Source organism: Phyllostomus discolor, chromosome X (genome assembly GCF_004126475.2).
Source record: "Phyllostomus discolor isolate MPI-MPIP mPhyDis1 chromosome X, mPhyDis1.pri.v3, whole genome shotgun sequence".
NCBI classification, from domain to species: Eukaryota; Metazoa; Chordata; class Mammalia; order Chiroptera; family Phyllostomidae; genus Phyllostomus; species Phyllostomus discolor.
Window position 1 is genome coordinate 57,404,941 of NC_050198.1, and position 12,656 is coordinate 57,417,596.

A 12,656-nucleotide genomic window follows, 5' to 3' on the forward strand; every position below is an offset into this window, starting at 1 on the left:
TTTTATATCTGGGTGCTCCTATATTGGGTGCCTATATGTTTACAATTTTTATGTCTTCTTGATTTTTATGAAGTGTCTGTGTCTCTTTTTATAACCTTTGATTTGAAGTCTATTTTGTCTTATATAAATATTGCTACCCGGGTCTTTTTTTTTTCTTTTGTCAATTTGCTTTTAATATTTTTTCCAGCCCTTTGCTTTCAGTCTGTGTAGGTCTTTTGTTCTGAGGTGGGTCTCTTGTAGGCAGCATATGTGCATGTCATATTTTCTTATCCATTCAACTACCCTATGTCTTTAGATTGGAGGTTTTAATCCATTTACAGCTAAGGTCATTATTGGTAGATAGTTATTTATTGCCATATTTTCTCCTTTGTGCCTCTGTTCTTCTCTCTCTCTCTCATTCTTTTTCTTGATCTTCATAAAGCAGTCCCTTTAGCACATGTTGCAATGCTGGTTTGGTGAAAGTGTATTCTTCTAGCTTTCTTTGGGAAACTCCTTATTTTGCCTTCATTTTTCAATGAGAGCTTTTCTGAATAGGGTAGTCTTGGCTGCAGGCCTTTGTTTTTCATTACTTGGACTATTTCTTGTCATTCCCTTCTTGCTTGTTGTGTTTCTATTTAGAAGTCAGTTGCTAGCCTTATCAGAGCTCCCTTTTATGTTACCTCCTGGTTCTGCCTTGCTGTCTTTAAGATTTTCTCTTTGTCTTTGAATTTGTGTGACTTTTTCTTTTGTAAAATCAGGGCAGTTTTCTATCATTTTTTTCACACACGTTTTCCATCTCTTGCTCCTCTTCTTCTCCTTCTGGTATACTTATTATGCAGATATTATTTAATTTCATGTTGTCTTGCATTACCCTTAACCACTTTCTGTTCTTTTTGAGTCTGTTTTCCTTTTCTATATATTACTGATAATTTCTGTCTTCCTTACCCTTCTTCAGCTCACTGACTTAATCCTGTTTCATGTAGCTTGCTTTTGATTCCTTCTGCTGTTCTTCATTCATAAATTGTATTCTTCATTTCCTCTTACTCTTTTTTATAGTTTCTATGTCATTTTCCATGCTGATGTAGTTCTCATTATGTTCCTTATAGCTTCATTGTACTTTTTGGTAATTCTCGCTGAGCTCATTGAGCTTCCTTATTATCATTGTTTTAAACTGAATATGTAAGACTTTACTTGCCTCTATTTTATTTAGCACAGCCCTTCCTTTTAAATATAATTTTCATTAGAACAAATATCATTGCCACCAACAATGTTGAGACACAGCAGAATTATATTTTGTATGTTGTGTGTGGGAGGGATATTATATTGTGTTCCAGAAATTTATAAAAAGAATGTGTACAGTATTTTTACAACTACCCATTTCTTACATGTTATATTTTCTTTATAATTATTTAAGTGTTGAGGTGAATTAACTTTTTAAATGCTAAATCTTTGATCTGCATATCTCACTATAATTGATACTATTATAGAACATTTTATGGTAATATTCTATATATCACATTTAAAGTACTACAATATGGGTAAAGAAGGGATATATATGTATGTGTGTGTTTGTGTGTATATATATACATATATGTATATATATGTATATATATATAATGCTGCAATACTGGTGCTGTATTTTTAAAGAATTTATTGATACATTAGGAGGTATAGAAAGACTAAAATAAAGGATGCAAACTCATATGCTTACAGTGCCAGTTTTTGTAAATATATGAAGATGAATGGATGAAGACTATATAGCACATACCACATCTAAAATGAAGCAGGCACAAATCAGTTCCAGTTGATAGTGGTTAGATAGTAATGTGGGCCTGATGCTGTCAGATCTTTTGTTTTATCAACATAAGTCATGATTTTTAAGTATAAAGTCTATTCATTTAAAAACAAACAAACAAACAAACAAAACATTGTACCAGATAAACACTATTTGTCTGCAGAATAGACTCAGTTGTCTGGAGTATGAAACCATCAGTAACTTTTGTTTTTCCATTAGTACTTTCTGGCACTCCACACTTACCTTTTAGGTCTCAGTTCCAAGATAGATATTGAAAAATATTTATTTTTAAAATACTTTATTTATTTATTTTTAGAGAAAGGAGAAGGGAGGGAGAAAGGGAGGGAAACATCAATGTGTGGTTGCCTGTTGTGTATCCCCAGCCAGGAACCTGGTTTGCAACACAGGTATGTGTCCTTGACTGGGAGTCAAACTGTTGACCCTTTGGTTCACAGGCTGGCACTCAATGCACTGAGCCACACTAGCCAGGGCAATAAATATATATTTTCAATGAACACTTTTGACTGTTGTGAAAACTCAAATTGTGATAAACAATAATTTCCAGGGATCTTACATTATTTGGCAGGATCATATCAGACATAACCTCAGCTTATGCATCAATGATGTGATATCCATCTGTTGAGCTGAAGAAAACCTTTAGTCTTTCTTCAGAACCAATAGCCAAGTCAACTGTCATTGGTTTATGATCAAGTGTTGGACATACTTGTAGGTATAAAACCAAATATGGCCAAAAGGCCAACAATGAAATTCTAAGGCAAAAATTTCCCTGCCCTTTGCTTAACAAGTTTATAAAACCCAGGTGATTGTCACAAATTACATAATGTATTTGGCAACCTATGTATTGCAACTTTTATTAGCTCTGGTACTACAATAAGAACATAATTATATTTAGGTCTTAAATATTGAGTTTCCCTTTAAAGGGCAAATATCTAATAATCATAAGAGCCTTATATGACTCTGCAGTCTGTTTGCTGTCTTTCAATTCCTTGCCTTGAGCTTCAGCAAGTGAAGGAGCTCATGTGGTCTCTTAAAATGGTTCTTTGGATCAGTTGCCTATATTTTTGCCAGTACTCATATATAGGCTTCATAGGACATGTAGTCTCCTCTGGAGTCTGCTGAGTGACCAATGCATAGTATGTATGGAATGAAAAAGTCCATACATGTTAACCTACCACAGACTGGATGCACTCTAGGTTCCTATGGCTTCTAGTTCAAGGAAACAAAGAGCCAAGCCTGTTCATTACCAAGTTCAGGTGACAGTGGAGGACTGGGCATCACAGGATTCACTATACTGTAGTCATAAGGTGGGATTCAAGAACTGGAGTGAAGGCTTGGACCAGGAATTGTGTATCAGACTACACAGACTGATGGTATTTACCTTCTTTGCTTTTCAGCTCCATATCAAGAAGCTCTGACCAATCAGCAGAAACTCAAAAACAAATCCACATCGAAATACTAACAGCTAACATAAGCTCCAGTTTAAGGAGATCAGATCAAAGATATGATTTTTGTTAGGGAAGGCCTGAATTGTTTCTATAGTATTCTATGTTATTGATAAAAGAATATATTTATTGTTCAAATAGACATTGAAGGCCAGTTTTAAAAATTAGCTTATCTTTATTGTGTATATGTGATGTTTTGGTCTACAAAAGATACCATGCAAAGAGATACTGACCTAAGATACAAAAGCATTTCATACATATCTTGCTGAAGTCTGTCATGATATGATTTTATCAGCATTATAAAAAAAATTGTAAATGGACCATCTTGTTCAAAATTACCTAGAACATTTGTTAAGTATACAGATTCCTTGGACACACTCTACACATAATAATTGTCATGGAATTGGGTCTGAGACCTAAAGATTTAACAAATGCTCCAGATGATTCTAATGTACACCCTAGATTAAGAATCTGTATAATGCTGTTAGTTCATTAATAAGTTCTCATTACTAAGGAATACATATAAAATAATCTGATTTATGTAGAATTCTAGAGCATTGGAAAAAGACAATACAGGTAAAAAGAGTCTCAAGTTTTAATGTAGATAAAAACTCATCAGCAACTTAACTGTTTGGGTCACCAAATACTTACCTTAAGATGCTAATCCACAGAAATTCAGTTAAACAATATGAAGATAGAAATAATACTGGTAATCCAAATGAGCCTAATCACCATTCCTTGAAATAGTTCTAGAGAGAAATGTACTTAGCATTTCAGCTTGGAAGGAATACAGACCCATCTACACACCCCCATCTATTGTAGCCCTGATAATTAAAGCCTTTCTGTTCCTTCATCCCTCTGCCATTGGATTCCATTCTATACCATTGCTCCACCTTTCTTTACCTTCTCTTTGCTCTACACCCCCCACTAAGATTGAACAGGGACTTTCTCAGCTTCAAATCACTGGGGTGGCACTCAAAGCCTATGTTAGGGCCCTAGAGAAAAAAATCTTCATGTGGACTACAGGAATTGGAAGTGAGGAGCTAGTGGGGAGGACCTCTATAAAAGGGTCAGGGATTTCCCTCACACTTTCCCTTGTTGTAGTGCTTGTTAATTGTCTAAAAATCATTAGATGATAATGATCGACATTGTATATTCAAATTAACTGTAGAAAATGGTATATATTTCTGCTACTATAATTTAAAACATTTTTCTACATACAATTTTTCAAAAAAATATTAAAAGGAAAAGTAGACCACTCACTTTAATAGCAATACTTTCACCAAAGGTCTTTGGTGCCCATGCATAAAGGTGAATTGATGATTTCAAAACAATCGTGATATATGTTGTTTCTGCATGTTGGGCTACAATGATAAAATATAAAGAAGTAACAATGCCACAGAGTTTACAAGAACACTCAAGTATTTGTATTTATTATTATTATTATTATTATTATTATTTTAACAATTTATTTATTTTTAGACAGAGGGGAAGGGAGGGAGGAGACAGGGAGAGAAACATCAATCTGTGGTTGCCTTTTGCTCACCCCTTACTGGGGACCTGGCCCACAACCCAGGCATGTGCCCTGATTTGGAATCAAACCAGTGACCCTTTGGTTCACAGGCTGGTGTTCAATCCACTGAGCCACACCAGCCAGGGCTTTATTTATTACTGAAAATGTCAAAACGACAATGTAAGAGCACAGATTATATGTTTTTAGAAAAGTTATTTTGATACTATTTGATGCATCCCCAAAAGTCAACAAAATTATTGTGTAATTTAATGGAGTGTAACAATTATCCTTCAAGAGCACTCTAAATTATACACTTCAAAGAACAGAATATTGGTCATGGATGGGTAGACTTAGCATTGTTAAAAGGGCAATGATATCCAAAGTGATCTACAGATTTAATGCAATCTCTCTTGAAATACCAATGACCTTTTATGCAGAAATGAGACACTAGTTCTAAAATTCAGAGAAAATTAGAAGAGGCCCCACATAACCAAAACAATGTTGTAAAAGAAAAACAAAGTTTGAGAACTCATCCTTCACAATTTCAAAACTTACTACAAACTACACTAATCAAAACAGTGTAGTACTGACATAAAAAATAGGTATATAGATTAATGGACCGTTATTGGGAATCTACAAATAAACCCAGACATCCAGGGTTAATAATGTCAAGACCATTCAATAAGAAAGGTATAGTCTTTTCAATAAATGGTACTGGGAAAACTGAATATTCACATACAAAATAATAAAGTTAGATCCTTTATCTTACACCATAGAAGGTGGGGAAAAAGTAGGTTTAGAGTTGTTTGTATGAAAAATAGTGCAATAACTAAGAAATAATAATAGAACAAAAAATTCTGTGTTTCACATACTCACAACTGTAAACCTACTTTTGCCCCATCCTGTATATAAAAATGAACTAATAAATCAATCAAAGACCTAACTGTAAGAGGTAAAATCATAAAGCTCTTAGAAGTAAATATAAGAAAAAAATCTTCATGGCAATGGGTTTGACACCCATGACATAAGCAACAAAAGAAAAAAAAATAAGTAAGTTGAATTTCATCAAAATTGAAACTTTTGTGCATTAAAGGACACCATCAAGAAAGTCAAGAAAAAGACAACCTATTCAATGGGAAGAAATCTTTGCAAGTCATATACCTGATAAAGGTCTAGTATACAGAATATAAAAAGATTGCTTACAACTCAACAACAAAAAGACAATCAACCCTAGGAAGATATAAAAATGACAAGAAAACTCTTAAAACACTTCAAATGATGCTCAATAAAATTGGTTATCAGGGAAACACAAATCGAAACTACAATGATGCAACATTATACACACATGAATAACAGAATCAAAAGACAGACTGCAAGTGTTTGCAACGATGAAAAGAAAATGCAACCTTCATACTTAATGGCAATATAAAATGGTACAGCCATTTTGAAAAACTGTCTGGAAGTATTATCCAAGAGAAAAGGAAAACATGCATTCCTATGTATAAAAACAAGTATAAAAATGTTTATACCAGAATTATTTGAAATAGCCAAAAAGTGGAAAGTGCAAATGTATAAACAATGGCTATATAAAAAATAGAAAAAAAGATGGCTATATGTCTATAATGTGCAATACTGTTTAAAAATATAAAAGGAAGTACTGATAGATGTTGCATAGGCTACAGAATAGATGAACTTTGAAAATATAAGTGATGGAAGTCTTTCACAAAAAGACCATGTAATATATGATTTCATTTAAATAAATTGTCCAGAAGAGACAAATTTGTAGGAAAAGAAAGTAGATCGGTGGTTAATGTATACCTGATAAATAGAGATACCTACCAAGAAAGGTTCCTGATGGCTAACTGGGTTCAAATTGAAAAGCAGAGCCTAGCAGCTATTTCTAAACAAAAGCCTCTCACACAAACTCACTTCACGGACAAGCCTACACTGAACTGCCTGCCTACCCTGTGTTCCTGACATCTGAACTAGTCCTTATAAAGGAGTCCCTGGAATTGTATTTCAACCAATAAGACTGAAGCTTTTCCTATCTACTTGGGGCCATGTAGCTATTTCCCTATCAGCATTTCCACTAATCAAATAGAATGGCTCCATTTGAGCACTCAGGAGAGTGTCTTTTGGACCACTCAAACTGCTAGGATTTTGAGTCTTAATTTGCATGAGTATGGACAAATCAGGAACAAGGTGTGGGAACTTCTGTCTATGTAAGTTAGCTTCCCTTTCCCTTGAAGAGTACACTTTCCCTTCTCATTAAAGACTAAAGACTGCATTTCCCCAGGTGGATCTAAAATACAAAAGACCAGACCAGAACAATTGGAGCAGACCACAGCAGAGCACATCTGTCTAGCTTGAAAGGAACCTAGCCCAAGGGCTACATTGACCCAGGGCTGCCTTGCCCCAGGGGTCTCCTTATAGCCATGTTGTTTCACAGCTGCATTGCTTCATAATCGAACTGTATCATTATTGATCTATACCAAAACTGTGCTAACCATGCTGTACCACAATTGAGCTGTTTGCATTGAATAAAGTTTCCTTCTTAACTGCATCCCAAGTTGGGGATTTCTGCTGGCATTGAATTGGTGCCAAAGGCCAGTAGTTGACATTATCCAGGACTGTGAGGAAAACAATGTAAATGCAAGAGGGATTGCATGTGGAATGATGATTAATGGCTATGAGATTTTTTTGGGGGGAGGTGATTAAAATGAAATCATCGTGATGGTTACATAACTCTATAAACATACTAAAAACAATGTAATATATACTTTTTAAAAAAGATTTTAATACCCAAAGGTATATTTGATTTTTTTAGAAAGAGGAAGGCAGTGAGGAAGGAAGGGACACACACACACACACACACACACACACACACACACATAGAAAGAGAGATGAGAGAGAAAGAGAGAGAGAGAGAGAGAGAGAGAGACATCAATATGAGAGAAAAACATTAATCAGTTTCCTCCTGCATGTGCCCCAACTGGAGACCAAACCTAAGTATGTGGTCTGAACTGGGATTGAACCTGCAACCTGTGGATGTATGGGATGATGGTCCAAACAACTGAGCCATCAAGCCAGGATGAACTGTAATCCTGAAAGTGGGTGCATTTTATGGTGTGTCAATTATTTCAATAGAGCTGTTTTTTTAAGTGACAGATAAAGAAAAATATATGCTTATCCTCAGCTAGACCTTTTGGCTCTTATGGGATATGTTGTCCTACCTGCTAGATTTATACTTTGGGCTAAAATTCCTCTTACTTGGCACTGACATTACTTTTGTCCTCTCTAGTCAGACACCATCTGAAACCAACATATAAAGTCAGTCTCTCTCTCCCCCTCCCCCAGCTTACCCATTCTTTTTCATTTGCACTGTGCCCAAGATGGTCAAAGAAGCATGATTAATAATCCATGAACAAGCAGAAGAATTCAACTGTTCCATCTCTCAGTAGGACAAATGTTTTAGTTTATTATGAGAGCAGGGGTGGGTTGCAATGGGTAAAACAACACTTACCTAGCCCTTCTACTTACCAAGAGCACAGATTTGCAAGATGGTTGGTTAACTTTTAAACTCTCTGTCACTAAACTAAAATATTTATAGGTTGGGAGGAAGCACTTCTGCTATATAAACTCTTGGGTTAACATCTGGAGATATCATTCACCTCCGGCTGCCAAATTTACATAATATGATTTGAATGAAAGTAGAGATACATAAAACTAGAAAAAAGCAATGTGTTTATTTTATACTTAATTTAGGTACTCATTTCTCTCTTCATGGTTGTATGTATACATATATACCCACATATGAAAATCTCTCCTGGGAGAACCTCTTTACATGCAGAACAGAAATGGTCAGTCAAGATAGAAATACCCTGATTCAACTCATACATTATGTGATTACAGCTATCTCTTAACTATGCCACTAATTCTGCCCGAAGGGTCAATTAGTGAAGAGGAAAAAGGAAAATCAAGGCTGAGAGTAGAGATTTGTTTCAGAAACAGGACAGAATGGGATAACATTGCTTCCAAATTAATGACAGATGAGAGCAGAATTCTAAGCACCTGGAGTTGTTACTCCATTTCACAGTGAATGGTTGTGAGGAGGCAGGGAATATGAAAACACTCTAATCAGACAGGAAATACTTGGCAATTATATTAACGAATTTCAACAGTGGGAGCAAGAGCCAGCAGACATAGGATAATTTTCATTTTGGTTCATTGTGAGGTTAACTGATCAGTATTAAGGGATATTTGCTAATTAAAAATAAAAGGAAGTATTATGGGATTTTATTTTATTGCTGTTTCAAGAAAAGTACATGTCATATAAATCCCCTTCCATGTTATTATATAGTTGAAGTTATATAGAGACAGGAAAATGATATCAGTTTATGTAAACTAATTAAAGTAACTGTGAATGGAAGAAAGATGAGAAAGAAAACCAAATTTAATTTCAATAGTTATTTCAGTCATTCAATATTTTCTCACTAACAGCAATAATTATGGCATAAAAGACCTGGAATGTGTCATGGTGAAATTCACTCAGTTTTTTATATGAAGTTGCAACATTTTTCCTTTCTCTGTATTTCATAACAATGTATTTTACCAAGTAAAGGGAAGCAAAGTTTGTATACCTATAGTAAATATGAAATGGAACTTAAAATCACTGAAGTGTTCACAGCCTGCTAACTTATCAATGGCTTTTCAGGCTCCCTCTGTCTTTAGTTTTTCCTCTTTTCTTTTACTTTCTGGATCATCATTCAAAATCTTATTCCTCAGCCAGGTCAAATGATATATCTGAAATGTGTTTTTATGGCCTGATAAATAGAAAAAAAGATACAGTGTTTCAATTCATTTTTTTTTTACATATTAGAAAAACAAAAAAATAAAGGCATCTTGATTTTGTAACTAAATGGTTTCATTAAAGAAAAAGCACTTTTAAAAAAACTACACTGCAGCCCTGGCTGGTGTAGCTCAGCGGATTGAGCGTGGGCTGTGGACCAAAGTGTTGCAGGTTCGATTCCCAGTCAGGGTACGTGCCTGGGTTGCAGGCCATGACCCCTAGCAACCGCACATTGATGTTTCTCTCTCTCTTTTTCTCCCTCCGGTCCCTCTCTAAAAATAAATAAATAAAATCTTTAAAAAGAGAGAACATTAAAAAAAAAAACTACACTGCAGCAGTCTTCCCTTCAGAGTTTGGAAATATTATAACAAAGTTTCTAATTTCCAAAAGATAGCCGAAGTGTCCATCAGCTACCTATGTTCCTATCTAAATTGAATATAAAATATTTCTTTGGGACAGGTTAAGACTTTCACTGTGTAGGCAAAAGAATTAACATCCATTCATTTGTACCTCGGCTCTTGTCTAATTCATGACCCTTCTAGGATTCAGAAACCAGAAGCTGTCCTTGGTATTGTATATATATGAGAGGGATTTCTAATGTATTTCCTGTAAGTCATTTAGGGACAGTGGGATGGATGTCTTTGTGTTCTTTCATTTCAGCATACTTATGAAATAGTTGAATGGTTTTATTATTTTTTTCTCAATCTAATTTACTTTCAATGTTAATTTTCTGATTGCAAATTCCATCAAATTTTTACACTTCCTTCAGGAAAATTCAGTCATTAAAATTACACATTTATTTTTATATATAGTGACTTTATTTTTATTTTAGGATTTATGAGTATAATATTTCTAGGCCCAATAACATGATTCTTACTTTTACAATAAACTTTAAATATATTTTTACATTATACTTTTAAAAGCAGTGCTAGAATTCAGACATCTATGCTTATTGCTATTCCATTCTTAAATGGTAAAATAAATGTGTGTTAAATTCACTTAAGCATTTTTGTACACTGATGTTCTCAGTACTGTTTGATAAAAAAATCATCCACATGTGAGAGAAACACGAGCATCAAAAATGGCACAATTGGGCTAGAAGATACTGCATAAAAAGTAAAGAATTCTGTTATCTAGCCACCCAGATATTTTCAAAACTAAACATTCTTTCTATGTACCTCAAGCAACTATAAATGGATGGCTGTAAAACATGATAAAAATTGTGAAGCTTTAGCATATCTATAGATTTACTTCTCTTACAAAAACTTAAGGTAAAGCCAGCCAATCATATTTAGGGATAGATATAATCACTAATTAATGTGCAATATGGTTATTACATATAGATGAGAGATATGTAAATATATATATATATATATATATATATATATATATATGTAGCTGTGATTAGCATCATAACATTCTACACCAAAACAATGTTAATTTTTTTTCTAACCTTTTGTCTGCTATCTTTGGCCTATAGTTAGCTTTAATGCTAGTACTTTCCTTAGTATTTAATAATCACAATCATTACTAATATCCATTTACTTACTCTCTCATATTCAAAGTTTCAGGCTCAGACTGACTAAAGCTAAGAAATTCAACTACTACATGGGAAGAGTGGAGAGGGCTTAGGAGATCCATTCTTGTTACTAACCCTATCCATAGGGCCTTATGATAACACAGTCTCATTTTTATCTATTTACTTAATTCTTTGTTGCTTTGAACACATCACTAGAAAGGTATACAGTGGATGTTAATGTGGTCATGTGTGCATGGGTGGATAAAATTGTGAGTTGTGAAGTAATAGGTGGTTACTCAGAAAAGACCTGAAAGATTGGTGAAAGACAAATATAATATGATCTCATCTATAAGAAGAATCTAATTAACAAATAAACCAATGAACAAAATAGAACCAGAGGCATGGAAACAGGGAACAGACTGACAGTGGACAGAGGGGAGGGGAGAGGGAGGATAATGGTTCAAAGGAAGGGGAGGGACTTAACAAAGAACATGTATCAATAGCCCACAGGCATGGACAACAGTGTGGAAATTGACTGAGAGAGCCAGGGGTGGAATCGGCAGAGGAGGGCAAGGAGGGTAAACTTGGGAGAACTGTAATAGAATAGCAATAAAAATAATTTAATAAAAAAGTGCAGATGACAGTTTTTTTCTTATCACTAACCTAAGTTAGATGTGTTACAATCAAATATCTAGATACCAAAGGAAAGTCAGAAATTAGTTTAAATTGTAAGTAGGTAAGAAAATACTAGTGTTGAGTCTGGTGTTCCAATTAAGTATGATATTTAAAGTGTTTTCTTATGACCACTTTCTCCTGAGAAAGTCTTTAGCCCAGTTTGCAACCTAATTAATCTCTATAATTACTCTGCTAATTTTAGTTATTAAACAAACCAGAGATGGTAATCAACAAATTGAGTGGTTCTACAACTTGAATCTGGTGGAATGGTCTTTGCTTTATAAGTTTTGTAATATCTGCCTTTCCCTTTCTGTCCATTAGATACAGATTAGATTGGGTTCCCAACAGCAAATTCACTCCTATTTGTATATATAAAAAAAAGTTCTATATTAGCTCAGACTGCATTTTAATATATTTATTTATTTATTTTTGGAGAGAGGAGAAAGGAGGTAGAAAGAGTGGGAGAGAAACATTGATGTGCAAGAGATACATCAGTTGGTTGCCTTTCTACACGCCCCCTACTGGGGACCTGGCCCACAACCTAGCCATGTTCCCTGACTGGGAATCAAACAGGCAACCTTTTGGTTTCTTAGTGACACCCAACCCACTAAGCTACACCATTCAGGTCCAGATTACATTTTTATAATCAACTTTATATTAGTATTTTTGTTCTGCCAGTGTTCTCATTTATGTAAAGGTGATTTTAGGTTCTTAGACTCATCCTGTGTAACAATAGCATCTCTAGCAAAAAAATAAATTGCATTGAAATACATAGAAATATAGAAGATAATACCTTCTGGCAACATTCTACTGGCTGGTATCTAGTGTGCCATCTTACATATTCAAATATATATATATATATA

At 34.4% G+C, this 12,656-nt stretch overlaps 1 protein-coding gene across 1 annotated transcript in view; it reads right to left on the reverse strand.

The window, feature by feature from the left end:
• NRK (Nik related kinase) overlaps window positions 1-12,656 on the reverse strand; it is a 97,159-nt gene that overhangs the window by 11,998 nt on the left and 72,505 nt on the right. Inside the window, 4 exon segments of the mRNA XM_036016352.1 lie at window positions 2,349-2,497; window positions 4,497-4,601; window positions 9,424-9,573; window positions 12,009-12,152. Of these exon segments, the coding sequence (XP_035872245.1) occupies window positions 2,349-2,497; window positions 4,497-4,601; window positions 9,424-9,573; window positions 12,009-12,152 (548 nt within the window).